Genomic DNA, 15,628 nt, shown 5'->3' on the forward strand with positions numbered 1-15,628 from the left:
CCCCCCCCCCGTGCTTCGCTGCAACTCAACGCCAGAAAGATTTCGTGTCCGAAGGTACAGCCAAGTCGACTGTGATTCTTGTTCCGGCTGTTTTCTGCCCCTCGTGCTTGACTGCTGCCATCAGCAATCTCCCAAATGCGTGTGACCACGGGTATACGATCGCGATCCATCATGCCTTCATACCTGAACATATTATCAACGACAAGTGAAGAGCACAGCCGTGCCACAACGACAGAAAACCGATTGCATTTGGTTGCACGCATTCAATACACTCGTGCATTTATTTTACTCCCCACTAGCATTTGTCTCCTGCGTGCCAAAAAGCCTGGAATCGAAAGAGATGGTGCTACTCATGTTTCAACCGCTTTGCAATTTGTACTGGTCGAGTTTCAAGTGTGACATGCCACTAACTTTGCTGTGAAATAGGTCGACACTGCAATCCCTCGATCCTTAACATCGTAGGCAACTCCTCCCTCGAAAACGTTTCTTATCCATCCTCGAACTTCGAACCATATATACCTTTCTCGGCACGATCCCACTTCTATGTGTAGAAGATAATACATCATGGACTCAGAAGACGGAGAACTGTTCATAAAGGTATGTCTTGTTTTTCTTCTTGGGCATTTGTCATCGTAACTAACATTTCTGTTCTCAGCAACTTGCCGGCTTCGTACGAACGCACGAAAAGGCTTTGGCCAATGCTCTCCAATTGCGCCGCCAGGTTCGACATAAGCCGTCTCAAAGTACCGGCTCAGCGGCGCTGCTATCTCAGACCTCGACCTCTCTACCCGAACGACCCTCTACATCAGCCTCTACATCAAGTTCGCTCGCTGCCGCCTTGTCGCTCGGATCTCTCAACTTCACATCGCATAATGTCAAATCTGCAAAGCTGGCACTTACACCGCATCACCTGTTCTACCTCCTCTCTCGTTTCGAAGAACTCAGTATCAATGTTGGTCCTATGAAGGTCCGCCTCGAGAACCTTCACGACAGTTCATCGTCAGCCAACTATGTTTCGTTCCTCAGCAACACTCAACGATCCAGAAGCAAAGGCTCAGATATTGACTCCATACATTCTGTCTCAAGTATGCGAAGTGTTATGTCGGGCATGTCTGCGCTGTGGTCGAGCTTTGGTATCGGTGCTAGCATCTCTGCCGCTAGAACAGAGCGTCAAAAGGCTGCTCTTGAAGCCGACATGAAGTACCTCTATTCTGCCTTTACCAAAATCCCCTGCCTAAAATTGGCACCGGATTGGCGCGCTCGTTTGATTCGCGGATATGAGGAGTTTCCCTTTGATTCTGCCGTTCCTCTCTATGTTTTCAAGAACTTGCAGGCTCTCGAAGTCAGCAGTATTGATTTCCGACAATTTTTCGGCTGGGACCGTCTTGCCGATCAGCTGCGCTCGTTGACGCTTAGACGTGCCGGTATCGAAGATCCTGCAGATATCTTGATTGATATTGTGCTTGATGATATGGACAAGCGCCGCAGACGGGTTTCCAAATCCCAATCTTCCCCCACGTCTGTTTGGGCAGGTAGCGGCAGCCCTCGCCGAAATGTTGCCCACCCTGAGCTCAACCGTGCAGTGTCTGCCCCGAGCTCCCCGGGCCCTCATATCGACATGAGAGTCGGTTCAATGACCCCAAGTGAACATGCTATTGAAGAGAGTAGCCGAAGGCAGTCTCTGTGCAAAGAGGATGAGAACAATGATGAGCCCCAGCCCTCACACAAGCCCTCCCGTCCCAGGAGCAGTTCACCCCCACGGCCAACAAGCTCCAGAACCCAGTCGCATCCTATTCGGGGAAACCACCACCGCATGAGGCGATCTGGATCTGGTAGCTCTCAGTCCAGTTTGTCCGATTCTTGGACTGGTCATCATCACTCTCGAGGCAGCTCTGGTAATTTGCTTGCAATGGGAGTCCTTCCCGCCTCCAAGTGGCGCTTTCTGAGACATCTGAGCTTGGCTGATAACTCGATGACCTGCATTCCCCGTAACAGCCTCGCGCCTCTTTCCAACACACTTTATTCTCTTGACATCTCCTCCAACCTTTTCAGCCAGGTTCCTGACAGCCTTGCTACTCTGACTGCCCTCCGAGCTCTGAACTTGTCTCACTGCATGATCGACTCGCTTCAATCCTTGACACGCAATCCTCTCCCTGCTATCACTGCTCTCAACCTCCGGGCCAACAGACTTCAAAGTCTTGCCGGCGTTGAGAGACTCGTTCCCCTAGAACGACTCGACTTGAGAGATAACCGCTTGGTTGACCCGATGGAGCTTGCAAGATTGACTGGCATCCCTGATATACATGAGATCTGGGTCGAGGGGAACCCATTCACTCGTACTCACAAGGACTACCGAATCACCATTTTCAACCTCTTCCGCAAAGCCCCTGGTTATACAGAGGATGTGGTAATCGATGGCAGCGGTCCTAGCTACGTCGAACGACGTTCTCTAGTAGACCGGCCTCCCATGCCCGAATCCATCCCTGTCGTCAAGCCACTAGCTCCCGAGGTGCCTACAGTTGATGTGAGCAAGCCAACCGTTGTTTACAACATTCCTAAGGAATCAACTGTTCTCCGAAAGGAGCGTCCCACTCCCAAGGCTGTTATGAGTGAAATCAATACAAGCTCAACACGCCGGCGAAAGACACCCAAGAGACGAATTGTTGATTTGGCCACTCCCGATGCTCCTCCTTTCCCCACCCCTGTCGATGTTCAGGTCGCGAAGCTACCCAACGCTGCACTGGTAAATGATGGAAACTACCGAATTTTCCAACAGCCTGAGGCTCAGCCGTTGCCCGCAGCTGTTTTGTCGCCGAACTCGCACATCGTCACTTCTCCCGAGGTACCGCGAATTGACACCAATGTCTTCGCAAATATCCCTGCCATCTACTCCCCAAGCGACGATGCTCCTAATTGGACAGAGCCCCAGGACTGGGATGCTGGTGGTGAAATGTACCGCCAGAAAATCGAGGCTTTGCGAAGCAGTGTCGGCAATGGCTACCTCTCGGTTCTGAGTGAAGAGAGCTGGACCCCGGACCGTTCATCAGATTATTCTCCACCCAGCATCCCATCTGGTGCAGTCATGCACACAGCGCATCCTCCCATACATACTCCTCAAGCTCAACCCATCCACAGTGGCCGAACTTTGGGCTAAGTGGAATATGAGACACCATCAGAACTAGGTGTTAAGGAAGGCGGTCCCTAAATGATACCCATATACCCTCTCTGCCGTGGAAGTTGCTGGACTCCTCGGTATGATTCGATTCTCTGTCATGCTTGGCTCTGAACACCTAAGCTTGACCACATTTGTGTTTTACGTTTTACTGGCATTTGCAATGATATCACGGAGCATAGCGAGGCGGCGTTCTGAGCAGAAGGCATATCTGCATTGTTTAAGCATTCGGAAGGAACAGTATGTTTCTTGCCCCCTTGTTCTAGAGATTTCAGTTTTTCGAGAGCCTCTATAGAAGGAAAGGGTTTCGTTTTCAAGAATGCCTGTTGCTCTCTTCCCTAGGTGGAAGAAGAATCTGTATTTGTTTTTTAGTTTGCACATTGGAGTCTGGACAAGGCGTTGACAGGACACGGGCATTTGCTCGTTTGCATTATTGATTTTATGTGGCATGGTTGGAAGAAAAAAAAGACTTGACCCGTGGTCTGAAAGTCGTACGATCTGTGGTTGCTATAGTGAAGCATTGGAGATTGTTATAATACACGAAAATCATTGATTTGTTCAGTTCATTTGCATGTTGCCTCTGATTGCTTAACTGCAGCTGTCACTGCGAGTTTGTGACTGCCTCGACCGTCCACAACTTGACGCTATGTCTTACTACGAAGTATCGGTCCGCTGTATTCACGCAGAGACGCCTCCTGAATGTACTCAGAGGTTTGGCATCGGGCTTATCAAACCCCCCTGAAGGGAAATGATCCTTTCGTGTTCCGGTGATGCCGTCGTGGAAGAGGCCTTGGGGATTGGAGCGGCCGATTGGCTGACGTGACCAAGTCAGCAACCACAAGCTTCGCATGACCCTGTTTTAACCTGACGCCACAGAAATGAAGACCAATATTGGGGGAGGTTGTAACTAAATTGAGTGTGAATCAACACCTGAGGCGCTGCATTTGGCTGACATGGTTCCTGGCATAGCTTAGAGGATTGAGATGGTGGGATGAATGTAGACGGTACTTGGTGTCTGGAGTAGCGGGCTGATGAGGGAACGAAGGCTTTGGAGGTGGTGTAAGTTTATTACTTGAACCATGTTTCGGCTTTAAAGACGTCGTCATTCCTGGGCGCGGACATTTGTAGTAAGATGCGATATTGTGGACATGGTTAAGCGAGGCTTGGGTGAGTCCTGTCTCAGAGTTGACTTATTACCCTGGACTTGAGGTCATTCGCGATTAGACTTGTCATGTGCTTAGATTGGATGTCAACAGCAGCCCATTGAAAGACACAGAGAAGAGCGTCAAAGAGTGAAGCGTGACAGTATTCACGAGAATCAGCTCTCATTAGGTGATAGTTAGACTGATCAGGAAGCGATCACATTCTTCATACTTCAATTGAACGAACTCTTGGCTTGTCAGGCCCTGTATCTTCTGGAGTCAATTGACAGAGGTTTAGAGTTTCCGCTCCATCCCGCAAGACACCTTCTCGGGTTGCATGAAGGATAGCATAATTTAGTCACCTTGTTGAGTGGGATCAGAGTAGATTATTTGTTAATTTATTTGTTCTACCTCAAGCCCGTCAACAAGCAATCCGCCATCCCTTACACAGCTTGGGTGACAAACTAGGGACACAACGTTACAACACTATGCTGATGCATAACTGATAGACAAAGATCTTGACATTCACTGACCGCTCGTAGGTCAGAGCAAACTATCTAATGTGCATAATAACTGCTACGTAGTAGACAGCAAATGGGTCCGCTGAGATGGCGCCCGTTCTGGGGCCGCTTGGGTGGATCAAGAAGGATAGTCCCGTGGTCGGAGATAGTACTAGGGTCGCTAGATCTGAGGCCATCGTGAATGCGGCAAAGCTCTCATGCACGCATCGATCACGTAGTTTATGAACTCTCAATCCAGCTTCGGTTTAGTCATCTGCAGTGGCTGATAGTACAGCGTCAAGAATGCGGTGTTAGCCTGTCCGCTTCACATGGGTAAATACCCAGTAAGTAGCCTAACCTCACAATGCCATTTTCTATAAAAAGACCGACACGTCAGGTTGAAAAGGCGGTAACGTAGATCTGGGAGGAGCCTTTGACCCAGTTCGCTTACACGGATATCCAAGTTTCAATCAGAGTGGACATGGCTTGAGCGCCTGCCGATGTGATGGAACCTCGAAACGGACCCCAGATCCGTAATTGACTCGGATCTTGCCTGAGAAAAGATGTTCCTGCATGGCCAAGATTTGCAGATTCATCAAATGCCATGGGTTTCGTTATATAAGTTGCAACACTACATATTTAGATTTGTTACATCAAACACCGAAACAACCTTTGACAATCACTAAAACTGATCAACCATGTTTCAATCTGGAAAATATACGTCACTTTGGGGCTATCAGAGCTGAATGGAATGTCTGCTACTGCATACTTAGTAGAGCTACGAGTTGCTAGATTCGATAATCGATCCAACAATGTCATTCAATCCTACTAACGTAGATCTTGTTTCCCCACGTATTAAGATGCAACCAGGCAACCTTAAACCTGAACAAGACTAAAAGACGTATGAGCTGCAGCAGCCTGCAGGAGTACCTAGGCATGTTTGAAGTCACAAGGCCAAAGTCTAAAGAAATTATAACCCAGACAGAGTGCTGCTTGGAAGATGCGCAACCAGTCCCAGCTTTTTTGTCTACCAGGCTGCTCCCTGCTGACTAACCCGCACAAAACCCCTGCGCTACGAGTGGCCCGTGCCTGCTTCGCGTTCAGGATCGTTGCCCCGAAGCAAAGCCGCCAGCCGATTCGACGTCACGTATCTCCTGAAAGTCGCGATTTCTATCAATATTCGACCAGCCGGACCTTATTTCGACTACCGATCCCGTCTTACTCAATACGAAATCACTTTCTACGTATATGGTTCCTTTCAAATGATCGGTGACCCTGACAAGCCTCCAACTGAGCCAGCGCGCCACCTTTTTCCTGACGCGATTAACCATCCTCATCTACCGCCAACAACACATCGAGTCTCGCATACACATCGCCGTTGACACCGTTCACGATGGCCCCGGCGTCTCCGACTCCTAGGAGGCCTGTAACTGGACGTCGTAGAGGGCGCCCTCCCGGTTCAACTAACGCAGCTCGCGCCGCGAGGGCCGCTGCTCTTGCGGCAGCTTCTGCCACCGAGCCTCCACCAAAACGACGCCGATATGCTCCCGCAGGCTCCAGATTCATTGCAGGAGGAGCAGGTGGAGGTGGCCGATATGTTACTTCTGACATATTGGCTACACCAAATACCGCTGGCCCTTCGACATCGTCCCGATCACGAGCCGCTGCGCGCGAAGCTATCAATGGCCCTTCACCATCTCTCATGCCCCGGCGCGAACGAGGGGCTCGCACACGAGCTGCTGGGAACGAAGATTTGGAAGAAATGCAATGGGGCTCCGCTGCGGCTATGGCAACAGCCGTAAAGCAAGCTGAAGACTACAAGCCCCGCGAGGAGCGCAGCTGGGAAGACTTCCATCCTAATTTAGATATTGAGGCCACTTTCCTGGTCCTTCGGTCCGAGCAAGTCGATGGAATCCCTCAAGAGCAGCCAGACATGTCGACCGTCCCGATGCTCACAACACCTTTGGACGACACTAGGACCCCTTCAAGACAACCGAACCCCGCATCAACTGGGAACACCCCAAATCCTCAAGGTCGTTCAGACTCGAATGCTGCCGATGCTCCCAATGAAACCCCCTTACGTCGTCCTCGTCGACCGACTCGAGATGTTGTTAGCTTCTACAGTAGTCGGCCTTTGGATCTCATGACAACACCAAAAACACCAAAGATCCTTCCTATTCAAAACCAAACACCAAAGGAGAAACTAGACCTCAAGCTACCTTCATACCGCAAGACGAATCGCATAGAGCTGTTTGAAAGCAAAACGTTTGGTCAGGCTCGTTATGTTGACAAGGCGATGAGTAATGTCGGATATCAAGAGAGCGACCATTACATGCGCCCAGACCAATCCTTAATCAAATCCTCCGATCTCTACGCTGAGGATGACGCGGACCTGACTGATGCTACTGCATCTGAAGAGCCGGTTTCACATCGACGAATTGGCCGTGTAGAGTATGATATGGATGAGCAAGACGACATGTGGCTCGAGCGACTGAACGTTCGTCGCAAGGAAGACGAACTCGAAGAAATTACGCGAGAAATTTTCGAGATCACCATGACGAAAATCGAAAAAGAGTGGCATGCGCTGGAGAAGCGAATACCGAAACCAAATCCCAAACCTCCCCAAACTCATCGTCCTCGATCAAGTTCGGCTGCGGCAGTCAACGGTGAACCCCAGGGAGGTGAAGAGCCCGACTCTAGATGTGCCATTTGTGATGACGGTGACTGTGAAAACACCAACGCAATCGTGTTCTGTGATGGCTGCAACCTCGCAGTCCACCAAGAATGCTACGGAGTACCTTTTATACCAGAAGGCCAATGGCTATGCCGCAAATGCATGCTGTGTGGTCGGGGAGTTCCAGTAAGTTTACTTCAAATCGTATCGATAGGTTTTTATACTAACTTGTACAGACTTGTATCTTCTGTCCCAACACTGACGGAGCGTTCAAGCAAACAAACTCCTCCAAATGGTCTCACCTCCTTTGCGCGATGTGGATTCCTGAGGTATCTCTAGGGAATCATACATTCATGGAACCCGTTATGGATGTAGAAAAGGTGCCCAAAAGTCGGTGGAAGCTGACATGTTACATATGCCGACAACGAATGGGCGCCTGCATCCAATGTGGAAATAAGAACTGCTATCAAGCGTTCCATGTTACCTGCGCTCGGAGATCCCGGCTGTTTCTTAAAATGAAGACGAGCCAGGGTGCTCTCGCCGTATTAGATGGTGGCATGGTTCTCAAGGCGTTTTGCGACAAACATTGCCCGCCTGACTATGCACAAGAGCACAACATTCACCAGGCCACAAAAGCCGCCAAGAAGTTCTACAAGAGAACCATGAGAAATCGCATCTGGGCCGACAACACCGTCGCTGCAAATAACATTGCAGCGCGGCACCGCGATGCGCTTGCTGAGCATCCATCAGAGGAGACGCAGCTTACGGGTAACAAGAGCTCAATTTCTGGCGATAAGAAGAAAGGGCAGCCCCCAAAGAACTTGTGGAAGATGCCCTCAGGTGCGCCCGTTATACCTCAGGTGGTATTTGAGATTGTGGAGGCTTCAATCCAAAGATTTCCTTTCCGTAAGCGTAAGGATTTCCTGAGCGAGGCATGTCGCTACTGGACCCTCAAAAGGCAGAAGCGCCGTGGCGCTGCACTCCTGAAGCGTCTCCAGCTCCAGATGGAATCGTTTTCCTCAATGGAGCTAACACGACGAGACTTCGCTGCGATGGGCCCAAGCGGAAAGGCGAGGTTGACAAGACGTATCGAATTCGCTGAAGACTTGGTGAAAGAACTAGAGCAGCTCAGGAACCTTGCGAGTCAAGTTGTTGAGCGGGAACAGATCAAGGTGGATGCTGGTGAGCTCGAACAGGAATTTGTGGATGAGTGCTATTTTCCTGTCGCAAAACTACTCGACCCTGCCATCGACAGGGCGATATCGTAAGTCCAGTCCTCACTACAACTTGCGGCAAAAACTAACTAGTTCAGTTTGGACAAAGACCTCTTCAGCGACGGTTTAGACAAGCTGCAAACTCGCATAAACACCCGATTTTATGTGACAGTAATGTCGTTTGCTGTAGATCTGTGCAAGGTCATCAGTGACGGCGTGGCTACGACGCCTGAACTTAAGTTATCTACGGACGCAACTCAACATGAATCAAATGATGCGTCGCCTGCCAAGCATACATTCTCTGATATTCGAGAACGACGGAAGCTAGGCAAGCGGATATTGAAAGCGGTACAGCCGTTCCTCGAGGCAGCTTTGCGAGTTGAATCCGAGATCTCTCAGAAGCCATTTGAGGGCTTACAGAAGGAGCTGGAGGACACTATCGACAAGAGTGTAGAATATCGTCGTCCACTGACTGCTACAAGCCAGGACAAGTCGACTGATCCTTCTGATGAAGCGAATGATACTATCATGGTGGATGCTGAACTCCAAATCACTGTCAAGGCTGATTCAACCGAGGGCGGAGATGCCATGGATACCACGTCAGATGATGGAAATATCGACGTGAGCACTAATATCGATGTAGACACTTCGGAAATCGCAAAGGCTGAAGCAGGAGAGAAGCAAGAGTCTCTTCCTAACACTGTGCAGTCATCTGATACGCCTCCTGGCACAGATGGCTATGTGTCGAAACCTCAGATTGCACAGTCAGGACCACCTACACCACCTCAGTCCAACGGCAGCCTTGGGTTAGATCCTTCCGACCCGCTTACGGATGGAGGGATACTTTGGTATCTGAAAGGCCTCGACCCCAAGGGAACTTCGGTTCTTGAAGAACAGTGGGCTGGCAGGGACGCTGTCCGAACGCTCAGCGAAGATCTGACGGATCTTGATGACGAGGCACTGAAAGGACTGGGTATGGATGTTGATAATGCAGTTGCATCCGCTGCCGTAGAAGCGGATGAGAAGGAAGAAGTTAAGACAGTAGCGGAACCTGTGGGAGGCAAGACCAGGGCAAGCAAGGCGAAGAAGCGGAGGGCATCAACCCGGAGAAGATGAGTCCTAATGGACTGGCGCATTGGGGTAGCAGACTCATTGTTGAGTGGTATTTTTTAACTTGTTGATTTCAGTTATGGGTTTTTTTCTTGAGACTACAAAGGGCTACACAAAGGCACTTGAGCTTGGCGTTCAAAGGCAGGACGGACATAGTAACTACAGGGTTACTCTTTTTTTTGGAGGATTCATGGGAAGGAAAAGGCGTTGGCAGAGGACTCCGCCATGGAATGCGGAAGCCAAAGGGCTGGCCCAGCGATGGACTGTTTGAGAATATTTAAAGCCAAGAGCTACGATATCAATGCATAAGACTAATTAATGATAGTGGATTACTTTACTTACATCACCGTCAAGATCAACTTTATTTCGAGTGGTATTTAAATGCTGTGACTTAATTTAGAGTACTTGGGCAGTACTATGTATTGCATCCAGGACCAGCATTTTCACTGAGAGAACAGAGTACATGACAAAACAAAGACGGACGGGCAGAAGCCAACAGTGACATGTTCGGAAATTTCTAGTTAATCATATCATAGAAGGGTTATCTCATGATGGCAAAGTGTATCTCTAAGCTGCTAGCTGTGCTGATCAATTACGATATCACGTGAAAGATATCGAGATTGGTAGCTAGATGAATGATGACATTTTCAGGATATGACGAGGTGCCACACTCGTTCGTTCCAGTTACTTGCCTCAGTATGGACTCTAAGAGACAAGCTTGCATTATCGTACACCGGCTGCATGGTTAGCGGGGCATAAAAATGTTGTCCTGACGCAATGCGGTTGAGAGAAAGTTGATGGTCGGTGAAGGGTTGGGGTTGGTTTTTTTTATTGCCGAAACAGTCGAGGGAGGGACAAAATAGGTTACATGTGAACGATTTGCTACCGCCTATTTTGACGCCTGGCGTGTCTGAGAGCAAGAGTGACAAGCTGCGATAGACATATGATTAGATGCTACCTTCATCGAGCTTACGTGGGATCGATGGTTCAACCGCACTGCAATGATTCCATGGTGGACTGAGCTTAACTTTGTAGAGCTAGTCATCCGCCGGTCAAATATTGAGTCCTCGTATACACCGGGGCCTTGGCCTTGGCCTGGTGTATCCAGTTGTTGAGGCCTCAGGGTATCAGAAAAATTGGCCGCTGGAAGCATAAGAGATGAAATTAGTAGATCAGCTTATGCTACTTAGATTATGCTCTTTAGGCTATTTATTTTTGTAACCTAAGACTTAGGAGGTCAGCTTTTCTGCTACCCAGTAGTGAGGGAAAACAGAGCGAGAGACGGTGGAAAAGGATCAGCATGTTCTACAGAAGATGGGCATGTGCTGATGATGTGTTGTGTGGAAGCCGAGTGGCAATATCCTAGGCAATCTAATGCACCGATGTTGAGAAATCCCATGGGGTTTATGGAGATGCTCCAGAAAATACAGCCCGAGAACGACGGGCTAGACCTGTATGTTTAGAGGTATGGAGTTGCATTCAAGGTCTGTGTCCGTGTCGTGGCATTATCAACACGGCTTCTATTTGCTCTAGCAAGAGAAACTGTACGAATACAGTATTGGGATTGGATGATACGTATCCGATCGCAGTGCGACTTCATGTTCTTCCATATCTTTTTTATATGGATATCCATCCATTGCTAAACATGTATGGATCTTATTTGAGTCAAGGGGGCCCCCATGCTGCTACGCTTCGTGTCGAATCAGCTCTCCCGATCTAAAACGCACGCGACAGCTTCTTTCTCTCTCGTGTCTGTATTATTAAGGTGGCTAATGAGCCGAGAGATTTTGATATTCGGTACTGGTGGACTGATCAAGCTAAGAAAGCCGAGAGAGGCTGAGCAGCATGAAACTGATGTTTAGATTGACTTTGGGATTAAGCGCCGACGAATCCGGTCGCTAAAGCTATGCAGTAAGGTTGCGAGTTGAGACGCCCCTTTTTGTCTGTCCATCTCGTCCAACTTTCTGATAAGCTTGACATTTTCTTCTGCAGAACGGGATGCGGAAGTGAGGGTATCCATACTTGGGCATCCAAAGGGCAGCAAGCAAATGAGACCTTTTAATAATAGACAGAGGGAAATGAGACGTTGATTTCAGCCAAGCAAGCGAAACAAGTAACCCAGGACAACGTGTACATACAGCTACTGACGAAGCAACTGTGGAGGGACTCTGAGGTTGCAAGATGAGCTACGTTCCAGTCTCTTGTTGTCGTATGTGTGACTGCTTGAGTGTCGAGAAAGCCAAGCTTTGGTGAGGTGACTTTGATGCGAAGATCACCATCCTGGAGGATGAATCAAACCTTGCTACATACTGACCTGCCCAAGGTATAGACCTACCAGGGCAGCTTCAAGAGTCAATGGATGGTGTTGGACCGGGCTCAACTATAGCGGCCTCCCACTGGAAGCTAGCTATAGCTTAGCGGTCCCAACAGCGTCGTCATCCCTGTAGTCACATCTCCAGAAAGCTTCCGCGTCCCATTCCAGCTTATATCCAATCCTCGGGCCCTGTACTAGCGTCCTTTGAGCCAAGGCAGGTACCGTCGCAGGCAGCCCCAAGCGTCGGGTGCTACAGAAGGTCTGGGCTTTTTTTTTTCTTGCAGTGGATGGCTCTAGCTCTCAGTTTGCTTTTTGGTGGTATCCGTAAGGTGGTGGTGACGAGGACCTAGAGACGGACTGGACTGGACGGGTAGGTGAAAAAAATATCCCCCTCCCCCTTCCGTTCTGAGAAAACCTTCAACCCTTCAAACTCAACCCGACGACGACCGAGACGAAGACGTTACCTTGCGTTTATCACTGTGTTAGCCCATCGCCAACACACTCTGCGAATATATTCCAAGCTGCCCATCTTCGCGAAGAGCTGCTTTGATTAACCCTGCTCCGCCATTTACTTTGGCCCCAGACGACGACCGACGAACTACCGTGTCCGTCCTAAAAACCCGACTCCAAATTCACTGATCGCGCGCCCGCTTGGCTGCCCCCAACACAAATACAAAACAAGACGACGATAGTAGCGACGACGAGAACATCACTTCTCATCTCCAAAAAAAGAAAAGACGATCGAGTGGCCTATCTGCTACTCTTGACCTGTTTATCATACAAAGGCGACGAAGCGTCACATATTTGTTGACGCATACCCATTATCTCGGACGAGAATAAATAACAAAAACTCGCGCTGACGGTGTTTTGTTCTATTCTCCTCTTTGGCTTGCCCCCCATTTTCTGACGCCCTGTACCTACGTCTCTTTCTGGTACAGCTATCAACAACCAAAGTCGGTGGCCCACTGCGGCAACCACGACGACGACTGTTCTTGTCGCTGTATTTGACGTGATCTGATTGACTTGCAATTCAATTCAGTATCGACAATCTGCTTGACTCGATTCACTGCTGTCGATTTGGCTTTCAACCCTCGAAAGCTTCCGCAGACACAGCAAAAGCCTCTCCCTGATAGAGAGACGTGATCCCTTCACGGGTAAGTTTGCATTTGGTGCGCCCCATTCATTCATTGCTCCCTCGCTGGCTCGCCGCGCCGCGCCGTCTCGTCTCCCCTCTTGTTCCCCTCCCGCACTACCTACGCTCCTTGTCTGGCTTCTCCCCTCCAAATTTTCCGGGCTCTCCTTGCTGTTTCCACCATCGCAACGCAACCCATCTTTTGCCTCAATATCCATCGTCAAATTTTCACGCTTTGTGTCGGTCAAGGCGTTTTGCGAGTTTGGAGACAATTTTTTCACTTCCATTTGTCTTTTTCCTCCTTCTCTCGTTATCTTGTGTCTTATTGCTTCCCCGGTTTCACCGGCTGACTCGGCCAGGTTTTTGTGAAGTGCATCTACCCATTTGCTATCATATTCCACTCGACAAGTTACCCCCGCAGTTGTTCTGATTAGCGATCTTGACTGCCGCCTTCCTCCTCCCCCACGCGACCCTCCCTCATTTCTACCGCGGGCTCGCTCTCGCCAGCAAATACTCTCGAAATGGCAGACCAACACGAGGTCGATCTCGACTCTATAATCGACCGTCTACTTGAGGTGCGAGGCAGCCGGCCTGGCAAGCAAGTTCAGCTCCTTGAGGCTGAGATCCGCTACCTCTGTACTAAGGCTCGTGAGATCTTCATTTCTCAGCCCATCCTCCTCGAGCTTGAGGCCCCCATTAAGGTATGTCTCTTTTTTTAAAAGAAAAAGAAAAAAGAAATCTTTTTTTCCTTGGCCGTTTCAACTTGAGAATACTCAAAAGACTTCTCCACTGTTGTACCGAACCTGAGGCAACCAAGAGAATCCATGTGCTGACCTGCCTTTCTGTGCCTTTTCTAGATCTGTGGTGATATTCACGGACAGTACTACGATCTTCTCCGACTCTTCGAGTACGGTGGCTTCCCTCCCGAGGCCAATTACCTCTTCCTCGGTGATTATGTCGACCGAGGAAAGCAATCTCTTGAGACCATCTGCTTGCTTCTCGCCTACAAGATCAAGTACCCCGAAAACTTCTTCATCCTTCGAGGTAACCACGAGTGTGCCTCCATCAACCGTATTTATGGATTCTACGACGAGTGCAAGCGTCGCTATAACATCAAGTTGTGGAAGACATTCACCGACTGCTTCAACTGCCTTCCTATCGCTGCTATCATCGACGAGAAGATTTTCACCATGCACGGTGGTCTGAGCCCTGATCTCAACTCTATGGAGCAGATCCGCCGGGTTATGCGCCCTACTGATGTGAGTACATTCTGCCTCGCGAAAAGAAAAAGAAAAATATGAGGCGCATTGCCCTTTGAGTGTTATACTGACGTACACCAGATTCCTGACTGCGGTCTTCTCTGTGATCTTCTGTGGTCTGATCCCGATAAGGATATTACTGGATGGAGTGAAAACGATCGAGGTGTTTCTTTTACTTTCGGTCCTGATGTTGTCTCGCGTTTCCTCCAGAAACACGATATGGATCTTATTTGCCGAGCTCACCAGGTTGTTGAGGATGGCTACGAATTCTTCTCCAAGCGCCAGCTGGTCACACTATTCAGTGCGCCCAACTACTGTGGTGAATTCGACAATGCTGGTGCTATGATGAGCGTCGACGAGAGTTTGCTGTGCTCTTTCCAGGTGAGTTTTAAAAGTGGGCGCTTTGACCCGGAGGATGCTAATATTCTTGCTTTCAACAGATCTTGAAACCCGCTGAAAAGAAGCAAAAGTATGTTCAAAAGAATGGCAGCAAAAACACGCCAATCAACTCCCCCTCCAAGATGAAGAAATGAAGAATTTATACCAACAATTTTTGCTCAACAGGTTCGGACGACGTTAAACGATCGCATCCTCGACCGGCGTGGATGACCACTGCGACGAAGAACGAACGAATCGACTCGGGACTTGTCTCGATCGAAGCGCACCCCCGATCTCCGCCGTCTCGCAGCTAGCCTTGCCACCTGTGGTGGTAGGGAATGTTGGTTCACTGGGAGGGTGACGGAACTTAAGAGGCGCCGGACCGCGACGCTGATTTTTGCGAAACCCGAATCGTCTCTAATGCCTATATGCGAACTTGATAACGACAAACGGCTGTTTCTTAGCTCCACAGATAAAACATTGACAAGACTTGTTTTTTGAGTTGCACGCAGTTCTCGGATTCCATGCATATGATCCACGGGACAGACGATCTGATGTCATATGTCTGCTCCGCGTAGGCTGGCCCATGGACAAACGCAGTTCGGGAGGCAGGTGATATATCTCTCACTCTATTTCTTGTGATGACGAGGATAATCCATCGACGGCTAATCTGGCTGGGAGCGTTTTAACGGCCATGTTACATTTCATGGACGAGGTTTGTGTGGTCTTATTC

General features: G+C 49.3%; 3 protein-coding genes across 3 annotated transcripts; all 3 read left to right on the top strand.

Moving 5' to 3' along the window:
- Positions 1 to 564: 564 nt before the first annotated feature.
- On the top strand, positions 565 to 3,154 carry FPSE_00203 (uncharacterized protein; the record flags this gene model as incomplete). The annotated part of the gene is made up of 2 exons (XM_009253323.1): positions 565 to 597; positions 656 to 3,154. The coding sequence occupies 2 exons, from the start codon at positions 565 to 567 to the stop codon at positions 3,152 to 3,154; spliced, it is 2,532 nt and encodes an 843-aa protein (XP_009251598.1).
- A 3,053-nt stretch (positions 3,155 to 6,207) lies between these two features.
- On the top strand, positions 6,208 to 9,818 carry FPSE_00202 (uncharacterized protein; the record flags this gene model as incomplete). Its single annotated transcript, XM_009253322.1, has 3 exons — positions 6,208 to 7,674; positions 7,725 to 8,752; positions 8,801 to 9,818. The coding sequence occupies 3 exons, from the start codon at positions 6,208 to 6,210 to the stop codon at positions 9,816 to 9,818; spliced, it is 3,513 nt and encodes a 1,170-aa protein (XP_009251597.1).
- Positions 9,819 to 13,779: 3,961 nt separating this feature from the next.
- FPSE_00201 (uncharacterized protein) lies at positions 13,780 to 15,050 on the top strand (the record flags this gene model as incomplete). The annotated part of the gene is made up of 4 exons (XM_009253321.1): positions 13,780 to 13,959; positions 14,116 to 14,517; positions 14,599 to 14,898; positions 14,958 to 15,050. 4 exons carry the CDS (start codon positions 13,780 to 13,782, stop codon positions 15,048 to 15,050), a joined length of 975 nt encoding a protein of 324 aa, XP_009251596.1.
- Positions 15,051 to 15,628: the final 578 nt, after the last annotated feature.

This window comes from Fusarium pseudograminearum, chromosome 4, assembly GCF_000303195.2.
Source record: "Fusarium pseudograminearum CS3096 chromosome 4, whole genome shotgun sequence".
NCBI lineage: Eukaryota > Fungi > Ascomycota > Sordariomycetes > Hypocreales > Nectriaceae > Fusarium > Fusarium pseudograminearum.